Genomic DNA, 25,908 nt, shown 5'->3' on the forward strand with positions numbered 1-25,908 from the left:
CAGTGTGTCTCACTTGACAGACATAAAGAGCTCAAGAATAAAAGTATTCAGTTTGAGTTGAGTTGAGATTACATTCAAATACCAAATACTTTGAAAACGATTACCAGGGACACTAGAGTATTATCAAACATCACTTACACAGCTTACAACAATAAAGCAGTACTTTATTTTGCACACTTTTTATGTCAAGGTACGGAGCCCGGGAGAGGTCACTTTGGGCTCCGTATCAAAGACCCTGCTAGGATGTACACAAACTATTCGGTATGGCATAACATACCATGCAAATAATATTAACACACTGATCTCATATTTTACAGTAATGCATAATATTTCTGTTGAGGTGAGACTCAGGATTAGTATCAGGACTGTGTAAGCACAGTGTGTTTTTACACACTGATGAATATTGTGCTGCTCTTTACTTCATAGTATATTCTTCTTATTCCTTTTCTTTTTTAAATGTGTATAATTGACATATACTGATGACTTAGATAGAGCCTGTGTGTGCACACAGCCTATTTACCTGTTACATCAGCGCTGGGCCCATGACCGTACAGGCCCAACGTCATTACAGTACCCTCTGCTGAAACTCAGAGGGGGATTGTGGGATGCTGGGGGACTTGGGGGGATGGGGGGGGGGGGTGATAGGTGGCCCCTTGTTTTGTCAGCTGTTTCAGCTCCTCCTCTGTGTGCGACGCGCGGTCGATGAGAGTGACACCAATTATTTATGTCACCGCCCCACTGGACGCAGAGGAAAGAGAGCTCAGCGAGAGAAGACCATCCATCAGCCTGTGCCCAGTGGGGCCCCCGGTGAACGCCCGTGGCTCCGACCCGGCCCTGTGTGAAGGAAGGGCCCTCGCAATGAAGTCTCGATGGACAGGACAGGCAAGTAGACAAACGCCAAAGGCTCTCAGACCGGTCCTGCAGATCAGACACTGCTGATTGAAATGAATGAGAGCACTGTGTAGTCCAAGTCAATTAGAGGCAGCAGCAGCACTGCCATGCTGATAAGGCTGATAACAGACTTGGTAGCCATGAATTCATTAAAGATTGAACAGAGAGGTCATTTGGGGCTCCTAAACCTTGTATTTCTACTCTCACTCACATTTTCAGTATAGTTTCATCAAAGGATTCATGAGACTTATGAACGAATGGAAGAATTGATTGATTAAAGGCATGATCAAAAAATGCATATTTCTAAGTGTTTCAACACATGTTTACTCTGACTAAGGACCCTTCTCCCAGTGTTGTGGGCTGTGAGTAATTGTGGTTGTCAGGCTACTAGATCCTTGGGCCCTGATTCTACCCAATAAGCTGACCGCTTTTAAAACGACCAGTTTTTGGGAACAAAAACAAAACGCTGCTTCGGGTGTTGCAATGGCCAAGAACTGACTCTTTAACTAGAGGGATTGAGATTGATGGATGAGGTGGGGCATGTTATTAATAGTTTGGTGATTTTCACCTTCAATATTTTTGGTGGGCATTTTTTATTGTGTCATGGACGTCACAACATGATCTATTGAAGGTTCGGAAATAAAAGTCACTTCCTGTGAACTAATTACCATCTAGTTTAAAACTTGTGAAAGACACCGGCAGCATGAAGGGTGGAGAGAAACGTGTCATTTATTTACTTCTATCTCACAGTCCCTCCCAAATCACAGTGGTGTAATAAATGTCCTTCTCCCCTAGAAACAATTCATCCAGCAGCACAGTAACATCGCTGGTCTGGTAAGAATTCCAAGTAAAGAATTACTAGAAGAAGAAACAGTTCTCCCACTTGTATCCCACTTTGTTCCATACAAATATACTATCCTTATTGTGTTTACACTGTACAGTTTACCTGTACTTACATTGTTCAATGTAGCTTTAATTAATTCAGTAATTAGAGCTTCAGTGCACCTTGTTACAAGCTACTTACCACAATCCTTAACAAACCAGACGAACTGTATGCATCCTGTAATTAGATTTACTAATCAGTTAGGTAATTATAGATAAAACACCAGCTACAAAGGGGAAATCTATGCAATTATATGTTTTAGTTGAATATGCTGTCATGCCAAAAAGTGCTTTGCATGGATTGGAATGGATTTTGATCATTAGTATCACAAACCCTCCACCAAAAGGTTGGAGGAAGTCAAGTTGTAATTCATGATGACCTTTACTTTCAATACACAGATTAACTCTGCTTCTTTTAACCCATGGAAAGCTTTCCTTTGATAGACCCGACACCCTGCAGGACCTTATGGATGCCACGTCCATTTTACAATCAGCCCCGCTGTTTCAGTCTCATGGTTAGGAAGCTTGAAGATCTCATTAGAATAGACTTCTCTCCTTCTTTGCATGCTATAAATGTAAGACCCCAAAGAACATCTCTCCTGCCATGAGAAGTCGGCGCCTCTTTAGGCTGTTACATAACAGGCAATACCACTTCGTTCAGACTTTAAAGCTAAAGATACCCGTGGTTCATACAAGTCCAGAAGATTACGGCAGCAATGACAGATCCAAATAATGCTTAAGAATAGCAGAGGTAGTGGTAGCAGAGCTTTGACAAGAAACATAAACAAAGTAAACCGCTCAGAACTCAGAACTGTGATAAAAAAAGACCTATAAGGTGGGATATTGCAATATGTACTTTACATAAAGATCTTGCATGAAGAAAAAAATCTTAAACACTGTGACAGCATGTATGGTTAAGATCTAAAAGCTCTTTTATAACTTTGTCTCTTTTCTAGTTATGCACATATGTACAATGTATGCAAATGTAAACTTCATTGTTGAAGCCTAACATGTTGGATTCGTGGCTCTTGAAAACACTTATGCTGAAAGTTCCCTGCATTTATGGGACTGTGACATCCCCCAGGTTACAGTATCTTTCCATTCATGTGCCTCCCTGTGTCAAAGGAATGCACATAAACTCACTCGTCAAATTAAATCCATGTAAGCCTAGTCCATTGTATAATCATGACGATATAGTTCAGACAAAAACATATCAGCTTTCTTCTATCTTTTCAGCAAATTCTCCTCTTAATTTAACACATATACTATATTTTATTTCTGTGATAATACAGTACATTCAGTTTTCTCCACATTGTGAATTACAGTCATTCAGTGGTTTACACAGAGATGATCTATAACAACAACCCAAAAGCAATGGAGCAAAACCCATGCCTCCAAATATTTACATAAGATATACATGATGCATATAAACAGTTTAAGGATTGCAATAAAAATGCAGCAACTTTTAAATTATGATGCATTATAGGATTTACCTTTTGTCTGTTGTTTTACTGTATAGTGAAGTGTTCTAAATATGATCATGATTTGGTTTTCTTTCAAGTTTGTATCTGTTATTGGTGGATTGTGTAGAAACAGATCCCATGTGGTGAAGCATCTAAGGCATGTCTTTCCGATAAGATAAAGGTGTCCTTTGTAGAAGATTAGGGGTCTCTCTTTATGCCTCACAGCTCATTAGAGCCTCATATTTTGATGCTTACAAGACAAAACATGAGTGCCTTGGATATATTAATGCCATATAATAACATTATCAATGACATACAATACAAACATAGAGGAAAATGGAAAAAGTGAAATTACCATTTTTTAATGAAATATCATATGAGGATAATTGATACAACTATAACATGAATATTCCATTATTATTACATTCATTTATGTGTTATATACACATCTTATACACACATATTTGCCTTCCCTAATAGTCAACGCATGTCTTTTCTCCTCCAGGAGAAATCAGACACAACTACAAGGAGGAATGGGTTATGTTCAGTCTTTGAGCCATTAAGAGTGCAAAGTGATGTTGGGCTGGCTTAGCACATGTGAACAAACACACATTGCCCCCACAAACACCCATACACCCCCCACACACACATACACACCCATGCACACACAGACAACATATAGACAACACACAGTGTATGCTTCCTGAGTTGCCCCGCATACAGTGGAAGAGGATGCTCTTGTCCACATTATATTTTCAAGTACTTGTAGCATTTGCATTGCATATTTGTCTTAGCGGGTCTGGGTCATCCCTTTCCATCATGATCACACTTATACATACATTCATATACATAAAAACTAGTGCAAGATAAATTACTCCCTGTTTGGTTTGCCGTTTTTCCCCACATAAATTCCAAACCACTACAACTGAGTACACTGCTGTATATTCTTTGGTTTAAATACATCTTTGTAAATGTTACTTAGTATTTGAAATTAACTTTGCTAGTATTTGCCTTCAATATAAGTATTTGCCTTCAAGAGCACAGAAAGAAATGTGCATGTTTATGTGCATTTTCAACTTCGGCCAGTTCCGTTTTAGAAATTATATGACTGTTCTACTGTATGTGCATAGATAGTCACTATTGCAATACTGTGATATAAAGTGCATGATCTGGACAGTGTCGTCTGTTAAACAGAAGACCAGCAATTCTGTCAACATTCAAGATTTAATATGAGACAACATGCCTCATGGTTTTCTCCAGTAAAATGCCCTTATGGGGGCCTTGAAAAACATTCACGGTTTTAAGTTATAGGCTGTTTATTACAGTCCATCAAGATAGTTCTGTTCATGTTTTGTTTTACTCTTCATGAAATTACTTTTCAATTTGTCTCTGTGGTATCTTTTCACTTAATAGGACACTCTCACCCTCATAGGACACTCTCACCCTCATTTTCTCCGTCTTCCACAGAGTTCAGTTCTGTTACATATTGTTTGAGGGAGCTCAGACTCTGGATGCTCCATCGGAACACTTTTTAGGTCTGACTCAGGGACGTCGCCTGCTCCTTGGACCGCTCCTCCTCGGGTTTGTCAGCACACTCCGAGTCGCAGCTTGCAGTCGCCGAGGTGCTGGTAAAGTCCGTCTCGGAGTCCTCCACATCTGCGTCGGCTCCATCCTCCGACTCGATGCATGGTTTGGTTTGGACGACAGTTTCAAAAGATGCTGACGTATCCTGTGTGTCATAATCGGTCTTGTCCTCTGCTGAGGGAGTTGTTCGCACTGGCTCCCCATCATCTGTGTCAACATCGGGCTCTGTTTCATCCTCAGCCTCATCGCCTCCATCAGCTGATAAGCCCAGATCACTTGTGACAACTCTGTCGTCACTTTCAAGAATTTCACTCTCCTCGTTGGCTTTTTCGTCAGTGCTTGTTCCAACCTCCCTCAGGGACTTTTCATCTTCGGTCTCACCGTCTGCTTTTATTTCTGACACATCATCGGGTACTTCTTCTGTGTCGTCTGCATTGTTTTGCCCTGTCTCTGACTTTTCATCCTCTTGTGCAGCTTCATTTCCTGTTTCAGCTTCATCAGCCGTTCCAGCCTCTGCAGTGCCCTCGGCTGTCTCACCTGCTGTCTCGCCATCTTCAGTTGTCTGGGCCCCTGTTTCTCCATCTTCAGTTGTCTGGGCCCCTGTCTCTCCATCTTCAGTTGTCTGGGCCCCTGTCTCTCCATCTTCAGTTGTCTGGGCCCCTGTCTCTCCATCTTCAGCTGTTTCTCCATCATCAGCAGTCTCACTTCTAGCTGTCTCACCTTCGCCTGTTTCTCCATCCTCATCCGTCTCACCCTCGGTTGTTTCACCGTCAGCTGTTTCTCCATCTTTTGCTCTCTCGCTTTTTGCCGTGTCACCCTCAGCTGTCTCTCCAACTTCAGCTTCAGCTTTTTCATCTTCAGCTTCTTTCCCATCTTCTACTAACTCAACTTCAGCTTTTTCATCCTCAACTTTTTCGCCATTCTCTGTCTCAACTCCAGCTTTTTCTTCTTCAGCTATCTCATCTCCAGTCTCCCCATCTTCAGTTGTTTCACCTTCAGCTTTTGCGTCTTCGGTTGTTTCTGCTTCAGCTGTTTCCCCATCTTCTGCCGTTTCATTCCCTGTTTCTCCATCATCACCTTTCTCATCTTCAGCTGTCTCTCCATCTTCTACTGTCTCACTTGCTTTTTCTTCATCTTCAATCTTCTCAGATCCCTCCTCATCTTCATCATCACCCTCCTGAGAACATTTGAGGTCATCTGGACCCTCTTCTGCAGTAAGTCTTAGAAAGTCTTCCTTTTCAGCCATGTCAGCTGTCTTACCATCTTCTGATTCAGCAGGCTCAGCTTGATTATCTTCAGTCGCCTCAGCTTCAGTTACTTTTTCATCTTCAGTCGTCTCTGCCTCAACTTCTTCTTCATCTTCAGTAGTGCCAGCTTCAGGTGTCTTTTCATCTGCCGTTTCTCCGTCATCAGCTGTCTCGCCTTCAGCTTTTTCATCTTCAGCTGTTTCTCCACCGCTGGCCACCTCATCTTTAGACATTTCTCCATCTTCTGCCTCTTCATCAGCCTCTTCATCTTCGGTTGCACCAGCTTCAGGCACTTTTTCATCTTCAACTGTCTCATTGTCATCTTTGTCATCTTCATCACTTTCACCCTTTGCAGATTCTCCATCTTCTGGCTTTTCAACCTCAACTTTTTCATCTTCAGTTGTCTCACCCTCATCTTCAGCTGTCTCACCATCATCAGCAGTATCTGCTTCTTCATCATCTGCTGTCTCTCCATCTTCGGCAGTCTCTGCTCTAGCCTTGTCTTCCTCCTCGACTGATTGCTCTTGTTTCAGTTCACCTTCATCAGCTTTTTCATCTTCAGTTGTCTCACCCTCATCTTCAGCTGTCTCACCTTCAGCTGTTTCACCATCATCAGCAGTATCTGCTCTAGCCTTGTCTTCCTCCTCGACTGATTGCTCTTGTTTCAGTTCACCTTCATCAGCTTTTTCATCTTCAGTTGTTTCTCCACCTCTGGCCGCCTCATCTTTAGACGTTTCTCCATCTTCTGCCTCTTCATCAGCCTCTTCATCTTCGGTTGCACCAGCTTCAGGCACTTTTTCATCTTCAACTGTCTCATTGTCATCTTTGTCATCTTCATCACTTTCACCCTTTGCAGATTCTCCATCTTCTGGCTTCTCAACCTCAACTTTTTCATCTTCAGTTGTTTCACCTTCATCATCAGCTGTCTCACTTACAGCTGTTTCACCATCGTCAGCAGTATCTGCTTCATCACCATCTGCTGTTTCTCCATCTTCAGCAGTCTCTGCTCTAGTCTTGCCTTCCTCCTCGACTGAGTGCTTTTGTTTCAGTTCATCTTCATCAGCTTCAGACTCTTTTACTGACGGAGCTTTGGTACAGTCCTCTTCCTCTTCTTCTGCTCCTGTCTCTGGTTCTTTGTCTTCAGCTGCACTTTCACCCGGTGCTGTTTCATCATCAGCAGTTTCTCTTTCCTCAGGTATTTTAGCAAGGACTGTTTCCACCTCGTCTGAAGTGCTTCCTTCTCCAGTTTCTCCATCCTCTGCTGATTCACCCTGAATTGAGACTTCATTTTCAGTTTCAGATGGAGCTGTATCTTCCTCATCAGCCGTTTGAGCATCTGTGGTCTCTTTTTCATCAGCTGTCTCAGCTTGTTCTGTGTCTTCATCAGCTGTTTCAGGAACTTCAGAATCTTTATTGGCCCTCTCTTCTTCATCGGGGTCAGTATCTTTTTCAGCTGCATACTCATCTGCAGTTCCTTCTTCCTCTGCTGGTTCAGGTTTGTCTTCTACAGACTGATGTTTAGCTTCAGCATCTTCTTCCTCATCGCTATGTGCATCTTCTGCTTCCTCTTCATCAATCCTCTCCTTGCCTTCTTCTTCCTCAGAGCTTTCGAGGTCACATGCACTTTCATCTGCTGTAAGTCTGAGGAAAGTGGGAATGTCCATGAGCTTCTTCTTCACAGGTTTTGCTTCCCTTTTTGACTGAGGTGACTCAGTCTCATCTTGATTTTCCGTTTCTGCTGCTTCAGAACACACTTCAGCAGCTGCACCATGTTCACCATTTTCATCCTCCTCTTCTTCATCTCCTTCTTCATCTGCATCAGAGGTTTCAAGTTCACATGGGCTTTCTTCTGCTGTGAGTCTCAGAAAAGTTGGAATGTCCATGAGCTTAGTGACAGGTTTTCTTGGACTTTCTGCCTTCGATATACCATCATTATCTGTCTTTTCATTATCAGTTTCTGCTACTTCATCTGCCTCAATTTCAGCTTCAGCAGCCACTTCAGGTTCTTCATCTTCCCCAGATTCAGCTTCCACATATTCCTTGTTCTCAATCTCTGTTCCCTCCTCGTCATCACCTTCTTGTGAACTTTTGAGATCATCTTGGCCTTCTTCTGCAGTGAGTCTGAGAAATGTTGGAATGTCCATAAGCTTTGTCTTTTGTCCTGTAGGCTTCTCTTCTTCATCTTCATTTGTAGTATCTGCTACCTCAGCAGTCTCAACTTCTTCATCCACTTCAGCCTCAACATCTTCCTCAGGTCCCTCTTCTGTATCTTTGATATCCTCTGCTTCAAATCCTTCCTCATCCTCCTGAGAACTTTTGAGATCATCTGCGCCTTCTTCTGCAGTGAGTCTGAGGAATGTTGGAATGTCCATCAGCTTTGTAGGCTTTGTCTTTTGCCCCTCAGGTTTCTCTTGTTGGTCTTTTTCCTCAGTTTCTGCTATGACAGCAGTCTCTGAAACAGGTTTATCAGCCTCTTCAGCTTCTTTAGTCACTTTGGGCTCAATAGCTTCCTCAAATCCTTCTTCTGCCTCCTCTATTTTCTCATCTTTAATCTCCATTCCCTTCTCATCCTCCTCTTCCTCCTGAGAACTTTTGAGATCATCTGCACCTTCGTCTGCTGTTAGTCTGAGGAATGTTGGGATGTCCATTAGCTTTGTAGTCTTTTTCTTATGTCCACCAGATTGTTCATCATCTTTTTCAATCTCTGCTACTTTAGCCTCCTCTAATTCAGACACAGTAGCTTTCTCAGCCCTCTCAGTCACTTCAGCATCTAAGGCAGGCCCATCCTCTGCAGCTTGTTTGATCTTATCTTCTGCTTCTTTCTCTTTTTTAGCCTCTTCCTGATTGAATATGCGCTCTGCTTCTTCCTGCTCTTCCATGATCTGTTTGAATGTTGAAATATCCATGACATACATGCATATGTTTGCAAAACCTTGGTTTCCCTTTGAAGCCATAAATTCTGCACGGGGCACTAGCTTTGAACCATGTTTCTTCTTTAGATTTTTACTCTCATCATTGCCAACACCTGCCTCACCTTGAGTCACTTCCACATCATCCTTACATTCCTCTACCTCATTGCCAGGCTCCTCAATGACATCTTTGCAAACTTCCACTTCATCTCTCTTCTCTTCATTTGTTAGAGCTCTGAGTTCCTCCTTTGCCTCCTCTGTCTCATCTATCTCTTTCTCCTCTTTCAGGGGTTCACCTTCACTGGCTTTGATTTCTCTCTCACTCTCTTCTACTTTATTATCTTGGCCTGTAGTCAGAGCATTCTTTTTCAGCTGCAGGATTTTTCTTAGGTCAAAGTTCATCATCACTGAAACATTTGTTGGAGCTTTTAGTTCCTCCTTTGCCTCCTCTGTCTCATTCTCCTGTTTCAGGGGTTCACCTTCACTGGCTTTGATTTCTCTCTCACTCTCTTCTACTTTATTATCTTGGCCTGTAGTCAGAGCATTCTTTTTCAGCTGCAGGATTTTTCTTAGGTCAAAGTTCATCATCACTGAAGCATTTGTTGGAGCTTTTAGTTCCTCCTTTGCCTCCTCTGTCTCATTCTCCTGTTTCAGGGGTTCACCTTCACTGGCTCTGATTTCACTCTCACTCTCTTCTACTTTACTATCTTTGCCAGTAGTCAAAGCATCCTTTTTCAGCTGCAGAATTTGTCTTAGGTCAAAGTTCCTCCACACTGGAACATTTGTTGGAGCTTTAAGTTCCTCCTTTGCCTCCTCTGACTCATCCATCTCTTCCTCCTCTTTCAGAGGTTCAAGGAAATGACTTTCATCTTGGTTTTCATTTGCATTGGTTTTGATTTCTCTCTCAGGCTCTTCTACGTTATTGTCTTTGCCAGTAGTCGGAGTATCCTTTTTCAACTGCAGAATTTTTCTTAGGTCAAAGTCCATCATCACTGGAGCAGAGTTGAAAATTTCTGCTGGCAAAATTTCTGCTTTCTGCAATTTTTTCTGCACGCATGTGTCACATGGGCAGTATTCATCATCACTGCGCTGGTCGCTGAAATCAGTCCCAGTGGCAGCACAATCATCATCACTTTTTGCAATCTGTGCATCAACTGACTGGTTGCGCATGACTTTCAGTCGTCTGCGTCTCTGTTCAGCTTGGGCCGTTGATTCTCTCGACAATGCCTCCCTTGGTGGTCTTGGCCTTCCAGCACGTCCTTGTATTTTCCTGAGCTCTCTGTCAATGCTTGTTTGTATTCTCCTGTGAACCTCATCTTCCAGTTCACTGATCATTGAGTCAATTTGCATATTTCCTTCCAAATTCCATCGCAGCTTGAATTCTTTCATAGCATCAACATAATGTGCCATGAACTGTTTCTGTAACTTGCTCAAAAGATTTAGCACCCATATGGGATCAGGGTCTAGAGAAACCCTTTTTGTCAACTGGGCTCTATGGACTGATGGAGGTGAACCAGAACTTGTTTCCTCTTGAGGGTCTGTTTCAGTTTCCTCCTGAGGTTTAGCACTGCTCTCATTTCCTGAGCTTTTGTTGGAGGATTGAGGTGATTCTGGAATTTCTCTTGGGCTGTCATTGCTTCTTATAGTGTCATCTGAGGGTACATCATCCTCATTTTGTTTCTCAATGTCAATGTCTACCTCAGGACTTTGTTGGACCCGAGTGGCTATGTCTGGTGTTGCCTGGTCAGATTTGGTCACTTCTAGTTCTTCTTCATCTTCAGTCTCTTTAGCCTCCTGTGCAGTTGTAGGAACATCTGTGGCTGCATCTCCTGCATTAGCTGGGGAGTTTTGATCTTGAGCAGTAATACTCTTCCCTGAACCTGTGGAACCACTACTGACATCTACACCTGAAGATGATCTGTGATTGAACTCTTCATCTACTGATCTGTTTCTGATTTTACCTTTTAGTTTTATTCTCTGGTCATTGTCAGATGGGTCACAAAGCCAAAGTGACTGAAGGATATTCATCAGCTCCTTATACCTGGCATCTTTTCCAGTTTTGTCACTGGGGTCGAAGTCTATCAGCTGCAGGTTTGCAAGGCAATCAAGGAGTCCCCTAGCAGAGGAGCTCAGCTTCCGTCCATACACTGGAGACACCTCAGGTAAACTTTGGCATCTGTCAAGTTTAGGGCTTAGCAGAACTTTCATCACTTGAACAGAGGAGTGGAACCCCTTTGCAACTTCTTCCTCTCTTGGAGGAGAGGGGACGGTAGTATCATCTTTGGCATTTGCTGTCTCGGACTCCTGAGGTGCCTCAGCAACAGGTTCATTGTCTGCCTTTACAGAACTCTTTGTTTGTACCTCTTGAGCTTCATCTATGTCACTATTTGCCTCAGACTTAGCATTGTCAGCAGCCTCCTCAGCCACATCTACTCTTTCATTTGGTGAGGGCTCATGGGATGTGTTCTGATGTTCTGCATCATTGCCATTTTCATGCAACTCTTCACCTACATCATAAAGAGCACTGTCTGATGGAATTTTCTTCAGCCACTCATTCACAACCTCATTGGGCGATGCATTCGGCAAGTTGGATGGAACCAGCTCAGAGACATCGCCCCCCTTGTGCCGTGAAATACTTTTTTCACTTCTGTTACAATCCAGAGGTCCATTTGACTTTCGGCTTTGGGTTTCTGCTGTTGCTGCTCTTGTATCGGTTTGTTCCATGTTGGGCTCTCCCACTGAAATAGACTGTGATGACACACTATCATAGGAATGTCCAACACGAACAGCAGGTTTTCCAGATCTTGGTGATCCTTTGGGCGGACTTGGGGTAAGCCGCTTCTCTAAGAATCTAGGAGTTTCCTTAGCACCATCATTTCCTGTTGGTTTATAACTTGATTTATTTGATATTTGTGAATCTGAACTCTCATGATTACTCTTTCCATCATCATCAATCTTCGCTTGCAAATGAGCAGAATGAGTAGACACGTTGCTTTTTGGTCTATCATTTACATCTGCTGTGCTGGGGTTTCTGGTTTTGGACCTCCCTGACCGTGCTGATGTAGTTGAAACAGGTCTCTGTGAACTAGCTGCTACACTGCCAGCAGCATCACTAGACTTGCGAATAGGGGAATGACATTTTGGGCAAATACTGGGTGACTTGTTGCCATCAGTTTGTAACTCTGTCTCAAGGTTAGTTTTTGCTAGAGGAGATGGTGATTTACTTTTTGCACTTCTGCCAGAAGTTGCACTCTTTGCTCTGTCACCAAGCACATCTGTGTTCAGCGCTGCTGGCTGTGGCACAGATTTTCTGGATGTAACTGAGCCCTTAGAGGGTTCCACCTCATCGTCTGTAGTATGATCCTCTGCCAGTCCAAGAGAAACTGAGACACTTGATGCAGCAGGACTACTGGAATTACTGCTCACTTTAGACTTAGCAGACAAAGCACTAGCAGATCTCTGTGAACCTTCCACATCTACTTTATCACCAGTAGGGGCATTATTTTCTGTGTCCTTGTTGTCTGTCTCTGTATTTTCCTCAGGTGCTGTAGGGGTTTTAGACTTCTTAGATTTTTCAGAAGCATCAGATTTTGTGGACAGCGCACTTGGAGATCTAAGTCCTGTTTCCTCAGGTGCTACCTCAGAAGCTTTAGATTTTTTAGATTTTGTGGAGACATTTGTTTTGACTGATAATGAACTTGGTACCCTATCCTCAGGGGCACTTTGTTCAGGAGCAGACTCTGAAGTTTTAGATTTTCGAGATCTTACAGATGTATTTGATTTTGTTGACATTGCACTACGGACTCTCTCTCCCTCTCCTTCTTTATCAGACTGCTCAGGCTCTTCAATTGCAGGGATATTTGAGTGCATTGAGAAATTAGATTTTACAGACTGTGCACAGTCCAAAGTTTCCCCCTCGGGATCATTATGAACAGCCCCTGAGCCTTCAGACATTGTTAACATGCCACTAGCTGCTTCATTTTGTTGTTCATCTGGGCCAGCAAAATCTGATGGTCCTTCAGCATCACAAATGTTCGATTTTTTAGATTGTTCAGAAACATTTGATTTTGTTGACCTAGCACTTGGGGACCGTAAATCATCTGTCTTTTCAGCAGCAGGCTTGGACACTTTTGACGTTTTAGACACTTTAGAAACATTTGATTTAGTAGACATGGGACTTGAAGCTCTTTGCTCTGGTGGTTCATCCACATCAGCAGGAGGTTCAGCGTTGGCTCCTGAAACCTTTGACCTTTTAGAAACATTTGACTTAGCAGACATGGCGCTCACCGATCTTTCTTCAGTTACTTCTGGGTCAGGTTTAGCTTCTGACACTTTTGAAGCTCTAGATCTCACAGAGGCATTGGAGTTGGCTGATAGAGCACTCAATGGTCTCTCGTCTGTTGGTTCTTCAGCTGCATTTTCTTCTGGTGCCTTTGATTTCTTTGACTTTGCAGAGACATTAGATAAACCAGACATTGCACTAGGAGTTCTCTCCTCTGACTTTTCCTCAACTACAACAGTGGTGTTTTCGGGAGGGATTTCTGATGGTTTGGACTTCTGAGATCTTGTGGATAGATTTGATTTAGCAGACATGGCACTAGCGGCTCTCTCCTCTGATTGTATTTCTGTTTGCTCAGATTCTGGTGCAGTCTGTGAAACTTTTGATTTACTAGATCTTGCAGAGGCGGCACTAAGAGCTCTTTCTTCTGTAAGTTGCTTCTCAGGTGCCTCTGAAACCTTTGACTTTTTGGATTTAGTTGACATATTTGACTTTGCAGACATCGCACTAGGAGCTCTCTCTTCTGCAGAGTCTACCAAAGCAGAATTTTTATCAGGTTTTTCTACTGAAACCTTTGATGTTCTAGAGGCAGAAGACATAGCACTAGGTGACCTCTCCTCCACTGTTTCTTGAGCAGTTTCCACAGGAGCGGCTTCTGAGACTTTGGACTTTTTAGATTTTGTAGAAACATTTGATTTAACAGACATTGAACTAGGGGCTCTATCCTCTGTTACTTCTTCAGCTGCCTCTCTTTCAGGTGCAGCTTCTGAAACCTTTGACTTTTTAGATCTTATGGAGACATCTGACTTGGCTGACATGGCGCTAGAGGTCCTCACCTCTGTTGATTCTACATCTTCAGGTGCAGCTTCTGAAACTTTAGACTTTTTCGATCTTGTAGAAACATTGGATTTGACTGACAATGAACTCGGAGCTCTCTCCTCTGCTGACTCTTCAGTTACCTCTGCCTCAGGCTCAGCTGATTCTGCAGGGGTCACTGAAGCTTTTGACCTTCTACATCTTGCAGAAACTTCTGATTTACCTGACATTGCACTAGGAGCCCTCTCCTCTGTTGGTTCTTCAATTTTCATTGTTTTCTCTGGTTCTTTGGGTGCTTCTGAAACATTAGACTTTTTTAATCTTGCAGAAGCATTAGACTTAGCAGACAATGCACTGGGAGCTCTCTCCTCTGTTACTTCATCTTGAGGTGCCTCTCTTGCCGTTGACTTTTTAGATCTTGCTGAAACATTTGATTTAGCCGACAGTGCACTAGGAGCTCTCTCCTCGGTTGGTTCCTCAGTTTCCTCTGTCTCAAGCTCAGCTGATTCTGCTGAGGCCTGTGATTTTTTAGACCTTGTGGAGACATTTGATTTCACAGAGATTGGACTAGGAGCTCTCTCTTCTGTGCATCCTTTTTGCTCAGGTGCAACATCTGAAACTTTGGACTTCTTAGATCTTGTAGAAGCACTGGATTTGGCAGACATAGCACTGTTAGCCCTCGGCTCAGTTGGTTCCTCTACAGCATCAGCAGATTCTACAGGTGCATCTCTTGCCATTGACTTTTTAGATCTCGTTGAGACGTTTGATTTAGCAGACATGGCACTAAGAGATCTCTCCTCTGCTGTCTCGTCAATTACTTCTGCCTCAGGTTGAGCTGATTCTTTAGATGCCTCTGATGCTTTTGACACTTCAGATCTTGCAGAGACATTAGATTTTGCTGAAGTAGCACTTGGAGCTCTCTCCTCTAATGGTTCTTCAGTTTCTCCACCTTCAGGTTCAGCTGAAACCTTTGACCTTTTAGATCTTGTGGAGACATTTGATTTGGCAGACATAGCACTAAGAGGCCTCTCTTCTGTTGTTTCTTCAGGTTCTGCTTCTGACACCTTTGACTTTCTTGATCGTGTAGAAATATTTGACTTGGTAGACATAGCACTAGGAGCTCTCTCTGTTGGCTCTGCTGATTGTTTGATTTCTGATGCAGTCTTTGAAACATTTGATTTGTTAGAATTTGCAGATACATTAGATCTTACTGAAGCAGGACTGACTGCTCTCTCTGCTGGTTCCTCGTGCTCAGAGGCAGCTACAGAAACTCTGGATTTATTGGACTTTGCTGAAGCATTGGACTTAACCGACAATGCACTTGGAGCTCTTTCCTCCACTGGTTCCTCAGTTTCCTCTCCCTCGAGTTCAGCTGATTCTGCAGGTGCCTCTGAAACATTGGATCTCTTAGACCTTGTGGAGATATTTGATTTAGCTGACAATGCACTCGGAGCTCTCTCCTCTGCTGCCTCTTCAGTTACTTCTGCCTCAGGCTCAGCTGATTCCACAGGGGTCACTGAAGCTTTTGACCTTCTACATCTTGCAGAAACTTCTGATTTACCTGACAATGCACTAGGAGCCCTCTCCTCTGTTGGTTCTTCAATTTTCAGTGTTTCCTCTGGTTCTTTGGGTGCTTCTGAAACATTAGACTTTTTTAATATTGCAGAAGCATTAGACTTAGCAGACAATGCACTGGGAGTTCTCTCCTCTGTTACTTCCTCTTGAGGTGCCTCTCTTGCCGTTGACTTTTTAGATCTTGCTGAAACATTTGATTTAGCCGACAGTGCACTAGGAGCTCTCTCCTCGGTTGGTTCCTCAGTTTCCTCTGTCTCAAGCTCAGCTGATTCTGCTGGGGCCTGTGATTTCTTAGATCTTGTGGAGACATTTGATTTGGCTGACATGACACTAGGGGCCCTCTCTTCTGTTGCCTCTTCCTCAGGTGCGGCTTCTTCAACCTCAGATCTATTAGATCTAGCAGAGGCATTGGACTTAGCAGACATAGCACTAGGTGCTCTCTCCACAGTTGGTTCCTCAGTTTCCTCTGCCTCAGGTTCAGCTGATTCCATAGGTGCCTCTGAAACATTGGATCTCTTAGACCTTGTGGAGACATTCGATTTAGCTGACAATGCACTCGGAGCTCTCTCCTCTGCTGCCTCTTCAGTTACTTCTGCCTCAGGCTCAGCTGATTCTGCAGGGGTCACTGAAGCTTTTGACCTTCTACATCTTGCAGAAACTTCTGATTTACCTGACAATGCACTAGGAGCCCTCTCCTCTGTTGGTTCTTCAATTTTCAGTGTTTCCTCTGGTTCTTTGGGTGCTTCTGAAACATTAGACTTTTTTATTCTTGCAGAAGCATTGGACTTAGCAGACAATGCACTGGGAGCTCTCTCCTCTGTTACTTCCTCTTGAGGTGCCTCTCTTGCCGTTGACTTTTTAGATCTTGCTGAAACATTTGATTTAGCCGACAGTGCACTAGGAGCTCTCTCCTCGGTTGGTTCCTCAGTTTCCTCTGTCTCAAGCTCAGCTGATTCTGCTGGGGCCTGTGATTTCTTAGATCTTGTGGAGACATTTGATTTGGCTGACATGGCACTAGGGGTCCTCTCTTCTGTTGCCTCTTCCTCAGGTGCGGCTTCTTCAACCTCAGATCTATTAGATCTAGCAGAGGCATTGGACTTAGCAGACATAGCACTAGGTGCTCTCTCCACAGTTGGTTCCTCAGTTTCCTCTGCCTCAGGTTCAGCTGATTCCATAGGTGCCTCTGAAACATTGGATCTCTTAGACCTTGTGGAGACATTCGATTTAGCTGACAATGCACTCGGAGCTCTCTCCTCTGCTGCCTCTTCAGTTACTTCTGCCTCAGGCTCAGCTGATTCTGCAGGGGTCACTGAAGCTTTTGACCTTCTACATCTTGCAGAAACTTCTGATTTACCTGACAATGCACTAGGAGCCCTCTCCTCTGTTGGTTCTTCAATTTTCATTGTTTCCTCAGGTTCTTTGGCTGCTTCTGAAACATTAGACTTTTTTATTCTTGCAGAAGCATTGGACTTAGCAGACAATGCACTGGGAGCTCTCTCCTCTGTCACTTCCTCTTGAGGTGCCTCTCTTGCCGTTGACTTTTTAGATCTCGTTGAGATGTTTGATTTGGCAGACATGGCACTAGGTGATCTCTCCTCTGTCGTCTCATCAGTTACTTCTGCCTTAGGTTTAGCTGATTCATCAGGTACCTCTAAAGCCTTTGACTTTCTAGATATTGTAGAAATATTTGATTTGGCAGACATGGCGCTTGGAGCTCTGTCAGTGGATTTATCATCATTATCCATGGCTTCCACAACTTCTGAAGCCTTTGACCTGTTTGATTTTGCAGAGGCATTTGATTTAACAGACATGGCACTTGCAGCTCGTTCTTCAGATGTTGCCTCTTCATGTTCATCTGTGCTACTCATGCATGTAATAGTGGCCCCTTCTGTCTCTTCAGGCTGGGCAGAACTGTTTGATTTTGCTGAAGTAGTGCTTGGTGATCTATCCTCACTTAGGTCTCCTCCACTCAGAGGCTCATCAGTTTTGACCTCTAAAGCTTTTGACTTCCTCGAGCTTGTGGATGTGTTTGACTTAGCTGACATGGCACTTGGTGCTCTTTCATTCCCTTCTTGTTCTGCTTCAGATACACCAGATTTCTTTGACTTTATAGATATGTTTGACTTGCTAGACATGGCACTTGGTGCTCTTTCTTCTTTCTTCTCCCCAGCATCATCCTCAGCAGACTTCTGTGATTTTGCAGAGGCATGTGATTTGGCAGACATGGCACTTAAGGATCTCTCCTCTTTCTCCTCATTCCTGGATTTTGAAGATTTAGGACTTGATGCTCGTTCTAATTCCACTGCCTTTGCCACATTTATAACAGTTTTATCTGAGTGCTCTGGTTCTTGTATGGCCTCTATACCTGGACATGTATTAGATCTAGCTGAATGTTTAGAGGTAGAAGACAGTCCACCCTCAGATCTTTCATCACAGTCGTCAACTGAGCTCTTATCCAGCTCTTTTCCATCATCTACATCTGAAATTGCTGACCTGCCTGATTTCTCTGACCTTGCGGACAGGCTAGATGTTTTACTTGGAGATTTAGGTGTCAAGCGCTGCATAGGACAAACCTTACAGATCATGTTGGAACAAGAGCTTGGTGCAGCACTTGCCACAGTCAAGTCTTCGTCGGAGTCATTGCTCTGACTGCATGAGGATGCTCTTGACACACTTGGCGGTAGGTCATCTTCCTCATCGTCTTGGTCTTCCTTCAGGGACGCAAGGACCTGGGAGGAATTGCTGACTGCAGACGTTGATCGATCCTCCTCATCTGAGACTTGAGTGATGTGAACACTCACTGCATCTTTCTGTGAGTCTTTTGAAGGGCTGGTAGATCCACTTTTGCACGACTCGTCACTTTTGTCTACATCGTTGTCAGATGCTTGAGTGTTTTCTGGACTGTCATGCTTCTCTTCTGTATTTTCTGAAACTTCACTGGCCTGACAAGTGCAAGTGACATATTTCTCTTCAACTGTCTGTTTAACACAGGTTGCCTTTTCAACTATGTGCTCTGTAAACTCCTCACTCGACCGAGACATAGTGCGTATGCTCTCCACAGATTCCTTTTTGCATACTATTACACACGCGGATGTGCTTGAGCTCGACGACCTAATGCGTCTGCCAGTCTCTTGGTCAACAGTGGGATTTTTCCAGATGTCATACTCTTGACATTGACTACAACAGTGAGGGCAATGAGGCTCTTCCAAGTGTTGTTGGTAAAATTTAGTGTACGCCTCCTCAGCATCTCCAACTGACATGGATTCTTCAGAGCAGCTCTCTGCGCTTTCATGGTGAAGGTAACAGGGCTCATGATATCCCATGTAGTATGGGTTGGTGTTAGGTCCAGCTGTCTTCTTTATCTCTGTGGACCAGTGCAACGTCTCATCGTTGAGCAGCCGAAAACGCACTTTCATTTCCATGGAAAGGCTACCGTCTTTGTTGACAAGAACCCGTTTCTCGATGTCATCATCCATCATGCTCTCCCTTGTGTGCGGGCAGGGACCTGGATGTCCCGCATTGTGGAGTCCATTTGAGGATGACCTCTCAGATGACAGAGAGAGCCTTGATGCCCTGTTGCTGGACTCAGGTCTTGGGTGAATGATGCTTTTCTTTGTCTCAAGCCCAAAGTTGACTATAAAGAAAAAAGAAACAAAACAAAAAAACAAGTTTTAGTAATATATACTTACAATGAATACATTGCCATTGCAGATTCTACAATATAAATGTTTAATTTAACATAATTACCAAATAGTTACATATTCACATACTATTCAGTCCTTGGACCACTATACTATGCTAAACAATACACTCATAAACCATAACAATTTATACAGACATTACTGTCAACATCAAATGAACTGTGCACTCAATGACCTACAGCATGTCATTACCTTAGAAACTGTATCTATTATTAAATACTAAGTTATCTTTCCTGCAAATAATCAAGATGTTGTGCTATATCTAAATCTGTAATATCAGATAAGATATCTTTGGCAAGATCCCAAACTCTTTCTTTTGGCAGACAAGTTGTTTTGCTAAACTTATTGGCACAGCTCCCCAAATAGCATCCTGACAAATACAGGGATGTCACCTAATGTCAGAGTCACAGATCACTTTGCTTAATACAGACATACTGTAAACTTACAATTCTTCCTGTCATCCAGCCCTTGAGTGCACAGGTTTACACGTGATTTTGTGTTCACTGGAGGCAGCTTGTCGTCTGAGTTTTTCTGAATGCTGTCTAGAAGTAGGGAATGAAAGGGCTCCCGTCCCACAACGACTAGCACACTTGGGCAAAGCAAGAGACTCTGAACGCTGTCAATCTGAAATGGGGACAGGAAGAAACAAAAAGGCACAAAAATATGTTTGTGAATCACTTTAGACATTTTCAAAGTATCTGATAGCAACATTCTCCTTTTCTGACACTAGGGCTAGGATTTTCCATCAGATGAAATGAATAGCCAGTTTAAAAAAACAGGCATTGGAAAGGTTAACTGATGTTACATGGCGCCACCACTGGAAAGGAAATGTGCAAGAGTGGATTACGTCCACATTAAACCTAAGGAGGTTAATGGCAAAGGGAAGTATAGCCATCTGCGGTACTAATTTTCCCACGCAAGTTTTAATTGTGAAAACAGCTTTCCTAATAAATAATTACTCTGTTGTCGGAGGTGGCTGAGTCTCGTGCATAAGATAAGGTCATGGTATGCCCATAAAAATATGTCTATAAAGCGTATTGTATTACATTGCATAAATTACTTGTAGAGTTCACAAGGTCATAGATACAGTGAGATTATATCCAGGCAAAAACACACAGCAACTATTCTTACACCTTAACTAAACACCACTTCTGGATTTGGCATTAATCGTCTTAGATATTAAACTGTGTTGCCTCATTTCACACCTCACAGAGTGCATGCATGCATAGTTGTATTTAAACACATTGGTTAAACAATACACAGTGAGGGTGACAGCACACAGCAGTGTATAAGTAATCATGTGTTTTAAAAGGACTTTACTGAAAGCTCTGAGGGGGGAGGGGTGCGTGGATGTCAATCTTGCTGTGCTAATTACTCAGCCAGTATACTGAGACAGGGATTATACCGGCCCCATCTTGGGTGACAATGCACTCAGCGGATTCCCTGTCCTGTCCCTGCAGCTGTATCAACCATGGCAAAGCAGCTCAGCGTTCACAGAGCTTGCTGACCACAGGGAAAGATGACCAGAGGGATATTCAGCACCTCAGAGGTCACAGCAGTCAGTTGCTGAAGGCATGCTTACTGCAGGGTTTAAGTTAACCATCAGAAGTAATGGCAAGTATAGTGAACATCTAGAACATTTACATTACATCTAGAACATTTACATTACATCTAGAACATTTAATTTTTTCATTTGAAGTTTTTTTCCTGCCTTCTTGTTCTGTTCAAAATAACAGACAGAACATATGATTACATCATCATATCCCCTTTAAATGGACACACTTTAAATGAACAAAGGAATCTATGACTGTTCAAATTCACTATAACATCCTTAAGTTTCGTGTTCCTATATAGCAAAAACCACAGCATAAATCTATAAATAATTTGTGTGCATAAATGTACCTAAAGGTAACACACATTAATCATTTGCATTAAATGTGACACATTAAATGCTAAGAGGCTATGCTTATGTAAAGATACAAATGCAAACATTTGATACAAAATAGCATCAATGTCAGGCTCAAACTATCAAACCATGTGAGCCTCACAACTATCACACCACAGAGAATACACTTGAGAACTGGCTGGTAAATTGAGCAGGGGTGAACAGTAGGCATGCTTTTTCCACACCTTGTTAAATCTGCTGGCTCTGCAGTTTTCAATCCTAAAAACTTCTCAATATTCAGCCAGTCTAAGACAGATATCTGGCTATTTCTGGGTTGATAGGGAAAAACGTTGAAGATAATTAATTGCGGCCATGGGAGATGCAATTCTGAGTTTCTCAACCCAAACGTGTGTTTTCTCACAGTTGACCTGTTTCTGTTGGTTCAAAATAGCTCTGATTTGAGCAAGATTAATAGTTATTCCAGGCCGCGAGCACATCACCACAATGTAAAGTAGCGGAGGAGGAGGAATATCCCGATTGCACCCTCCAAGAACAATACAACAGGGAAGACCAGTTCCATATGGCAGCTCAGTCTGCTACTGATCTCAGCCAGATTTCAACCAAATCCCAGCCACAACAGCGCCAGATCGGTCCCTACATTAGCCTCCATCTGGAACCCCATATGTATTAACTTCTGTATTTGGAGCCCTAAACTTTGAAAAACTGACAACAGTTTTGGGGATGGAAGGCATTAATATCACTGAACATAGTTAATAATATTTAATTCTAACTTTTTAAAATAAAAATGTAATAAACATTACTAACTAAATGCAATAAACGCCTTCACTCATGCAGTGCATCAGTCTCAATGGAATATCAATACCCCTGTATATTTATCTACTTCTCTATCTTGAGCCCCATAGTTTCAAAGACTGACAGCAGTTTTGGATGGCTGATGGAAATATTATTGATTGAGTTAACAGCCCTCACACTTAAATGTTAATGTCTATTATATATGATAAATGAAAAGAACATGCTATAACTGCAATAAACAGCTTTATTTGTGTAGTGTATCTATCTTGGTGAGGGAACATCAATTCACCCTGTATACATATGCACTATGATGATAAAAAATAAATTCTGGTCTGTTCCAATTCCAATCTTTAGAATACTTTCTATGTGCTATATACCCCTCCTTGCATAAGATGCAAGAACAGTTGTGAGGTTCAGAACAGCTTATCATTCGTTACATAAGCTTCGGAGTGTATTTAGATTTACACTTTTTTTCCCCTGACAGTGACCTCACAACAGATGTCTGCTTGCCGTATGTGGTCATAAGGGCAAGAACCATTCCCTGGTGTTGCAAACCGAGCATCTTTGCAGTTAGTCAGAACTTCTATAGTGTCACGTACATACACACGCAAAAGCGCACACACACACACACACACACACACACACACACACACACACACACACACACACAAAAAAAACTTCTTTTAAAAAGATAAAGAAAAAATTCTTTATCCATAAACTTTAGCTTTGCACTTGCTAACAGCACTTCCCAAGGACCCCTCTGTATCAATCCCCAAGACAGTCCCAGCAATGGGTGTGTGCTGACTTAGAGCATGTTTTCTCAAGGAAGTACATGCCTGGGGCAATACTAATAGGATGTGTGCTCCAAACGGCTGCTCACAGCCCGGGCCAGAGGGGCCAGGACTCTGGGCTCTGACGGAGAGGAAACGCCTGGATGCGCTCCAGGACAAGACGCAGATGCTCAGCCAACAAAACATTCCACCTTTTAGGGACAGCGATCGGTCAAGCCGCAAATGCCCTACAGAGTCCAGCACGGAGCAGGTTCACTGGCTAATTCTGCGGAAGCCTCTCGCTCAGCTTATCGTTTGGCTTGTGTGAACGCACACGTTGGCAGTGGCTTAACCTGATCCAGCCTGAAACACAACACATAATCCCCATGTCTCTTCTGACCTTTAACCGCAAAATTAGACGATTTCCAGTGGGGCCATTTCCTACAATCAATCTGCCATCCGTCAATCTGTGCTGCATAATCACACAGAGCAATGCACCGTCCTAAACATGGTGCATGTGCGGTGCAGGTGCATGCATTTGGTTTTTTAGACATTTGAGCATCTAGGCATTTGGCCACTTGTGTCACTCTAAGTGGCTGTTCGCAGTGAGATGCTTTATTCACCTCCGGGCTCTCAGTTTAATTGTTTCTCTATTGAATTACATGGCCAGGGGAAAAAGCTACTGCCATGTTGTCATGCATGTCGTGTTTGAGTGAGGCGTTCCCTTGGCCCAGTTCCCTCCAGAGACAGAAGACAGACATGCTGATGAACCAGCCAGGCGCCCAAAGCGCCGCCCCAGGTTGATGCCACTTTACTGGATATGACCTCCACCACGCACCAGACACGCACACACACAGACCAGCTGGAGCCTACTTTCATGCCATGCCAGGCGGGCCTGTGCTCTCCATCTCCTCCATGACGCATAGCGCATGGTGGTGCCTGCTCATCTATGACCACCTCCCTCATTTCCCGAACTGATTTTTTTTGGTCAGTTCAGTTTTTTTTTTCTACTTCTATTTGTTTGAACTGTTAGATGAATTAGGCTCGTGGTGCTTTAATTAAAGTTTAGAAAAAAAACTAAAAAATATCTACCTTTATAAAACATTAATAGAATGTGTTCCTCAGTCTTAACTGACATTTAATTCATCCCTTCAGAGGACTCATCATTTAGGGCTATAATGTTTTCAGTCACTAGAGGCCTCTGTATAACTGAAAACAACTAAGAGCTTTTGTACCTTAGATTGTGATGAAGCTCACAAACATACATAGCTCATTTAAAGCAAGCACATAGTCAGTATTCCAACAGTTATGCTTAGATTTATTTTTTAATACTTTTTTATACTTAGATTTTTTTTTTACCTGGAAAAACTATGGAATAAAAACTTTATATGTTTTATGTCACCGCAAAACTTTTTACTTTATCTCTATCTCTGACACTTTCCGCTTTCTCTCTTATTTAGCTCTCACTATTACTTTCTCTCTCTTTCCTTTATCACACCATTCGTTCCCATCATCAATGTTCATGCTCGGAGAATGCTGTGGTCCAACTGGCTAAGGTGCCCATACCACACTTGGGTCCAAGTGCCCACGGGGACCTGGGATCAAATCCGACCGAAGTCATCTCCCGATCCCAACCCATCTCTCTCTCTCCCACTCTCTTCCTGTCACTCTCTTCACTGTCCTAATCAATAAAAGGTAAAAAGTCCAAAAAATATATACTTAAAAAAAAATGGCCAATGGCTCTTGAAGTAAAAGCAAGCCTGCTCACCTTGTGGCCCTCCATGGTGCACAGCTTTCGGACGTGACACTGCATGAGCTCCGCGACCTCGTCCAGGAAGACCCCGAGGCTGCGCACAGCCCTGCGGTGCAGCACGATGGTCTTCCGCACGGACGGGTCGCTGTTCTTCACCAGCATAATCCTCTTGGAGTGCCTCTGGAAGTGGTGCTCCCTGGGGCCCTCGCCGGCACCCTCTTCAGGCCTGGTGGGCCTCCTGGGGGCAGGCGGCTGCTGCTGCATTTCAGCCTGCTGCGAGCTAGAGGCCTGGCCACCTCCTCCCGCCTCAGCCTGTGCCCCAGACTGGCAGGTGTTGCATCCACCACCACCGGCATTACCATCCTCCAGCGTCTCCTGGCGGGTGCTTTGGGGAGGGACGGGTTGCCGGGAGGGCTTGCGGGAGGGGTCATCCACAATGGCGTCGAAACAATGGTAGCTGCGCTTGAGTGCGGCCATTTTGTGCCGTCACCCCGGCGGTCAGCTGCAGCTGCAGCAGCAGCAGGCTGATGCTGAAAGATGTGGGTTCTGGTTTATCCAATCAATAACAAATTTGAGGTCACATGGGAGAGGGCACAGCGTGTCGCGAGGTCAGAGGTCGACTGCAGAGGGTGCCCAAATCACCCTATGCATTTCTGTGCCACCGATCCACACGCTTTCTGCCTGGTCATGCCATGCTGCAGAGAGAAACACACACAAACATTTGTCATGCAAAATGCCCTGACATGGCTAAAATGTTGATTTCTGGAAACGAACCACACATAAACATACACTATCTGCAAAATAAATCTGATCTCATCAAAAGGAAACATTTTATGTTAATGATATTAAGGGAATATTACGATTTATGCAATGACTCAAGTCTGTTTGTGTCCCTCCAAGATCCCCCCCCCCAAACAACGTAATTGCATGAGCCACAGGCACAATGTACAAAACAGAGTCAGGAAGAATGGAGGGAGTCTATTTCAAAATTAAAATAAATAGATACGTTGATTTATTAGGAAATTGAGACAATAAAAAAAGTATAGGACTTTAGGATGGCCTTTAAATTGTACTTCCTAATGGCATATATTTACCACAAGTGCAGACTCGCCTTTTATTTGCTAATTACAGTGAAGCTGATGATGAAACTATATAAATAGCCCATTAGTTCAAGTCATTGAGTGGTCACAAGTCACTGAGTGGTCAACCAGTCAAGTGATCACTGGTGGAGTGGGATCAACAGACCACACTTTCCTTCTGTTTAATTTAAAGGGATTAACTGATTAGGTGATAATCTTAGCAAATGTAAAGCACACTCATTTCGATCCTTTATTTAAGAG

The 25,908-nt window shown here is 43.3% G+C and overlaps 2 protein-coding genes across 2 annotated transcripts; both read right to left on the minus strand.

Moving 5' to 3' along the window:
* Positions 1 to 4,767: 4,767 nt before the first annotated feature.
* LOC121711974 (retinitis pigmentosa 1-like 1 protein) lies at positions 4,768 to 11,700 on the minus strand. Its single transcript, XM_042095874.1, has one exon. It carries the CDS (start codon positions 11,698 to 11,700, stop codon positions 4,768 to 4,770), a length of 6,933 nt encoding a protein of 2,310 aa, XP_041951808.1.
* Positions 11,701 to 14,996: 3,296 nt separating this feature from the next.
* On the minus strand, positions 14,997 to 25,045 carry LOC121711975 (retinitis pigmentosa 1-like 1 protein). The gene is made up of 4 exons (XM_042095875.1): positions 24,584 to 25,045; positions 19,794 to 19,971; positions 18,225 to 19,280; positions 14,997 to 15,055 (listed from the first exon to the last, which is right to left on the minus strand). The coding sequence occupies exons 1-4, from the start codon at positions 25,043 to 25,045 to the stop codon at positions 14,997 to 14,999; spliced, it is 1,755 nt and encodes a 584-aa protein (XP_041951809.1).
* Positions 25,046 to 25,908: the final 863 nt, after the last annotated feature.

This window comes from Alosa sapidissima, chromosome 6 (assembly GCF_018492685.1).
Source record: "Alosa sapidissima isolate fAloSap1 chromosome 6, fAloSap1.pri, whole genome shotgun sequence".
NCBI classification, from domain to species: domain Eukaryota; kingdom Metazoa; phylum Chordata; class Actinopteri; order Clupeiformes; family Clupeidae; genus Alosa; species Alosa sapidissima.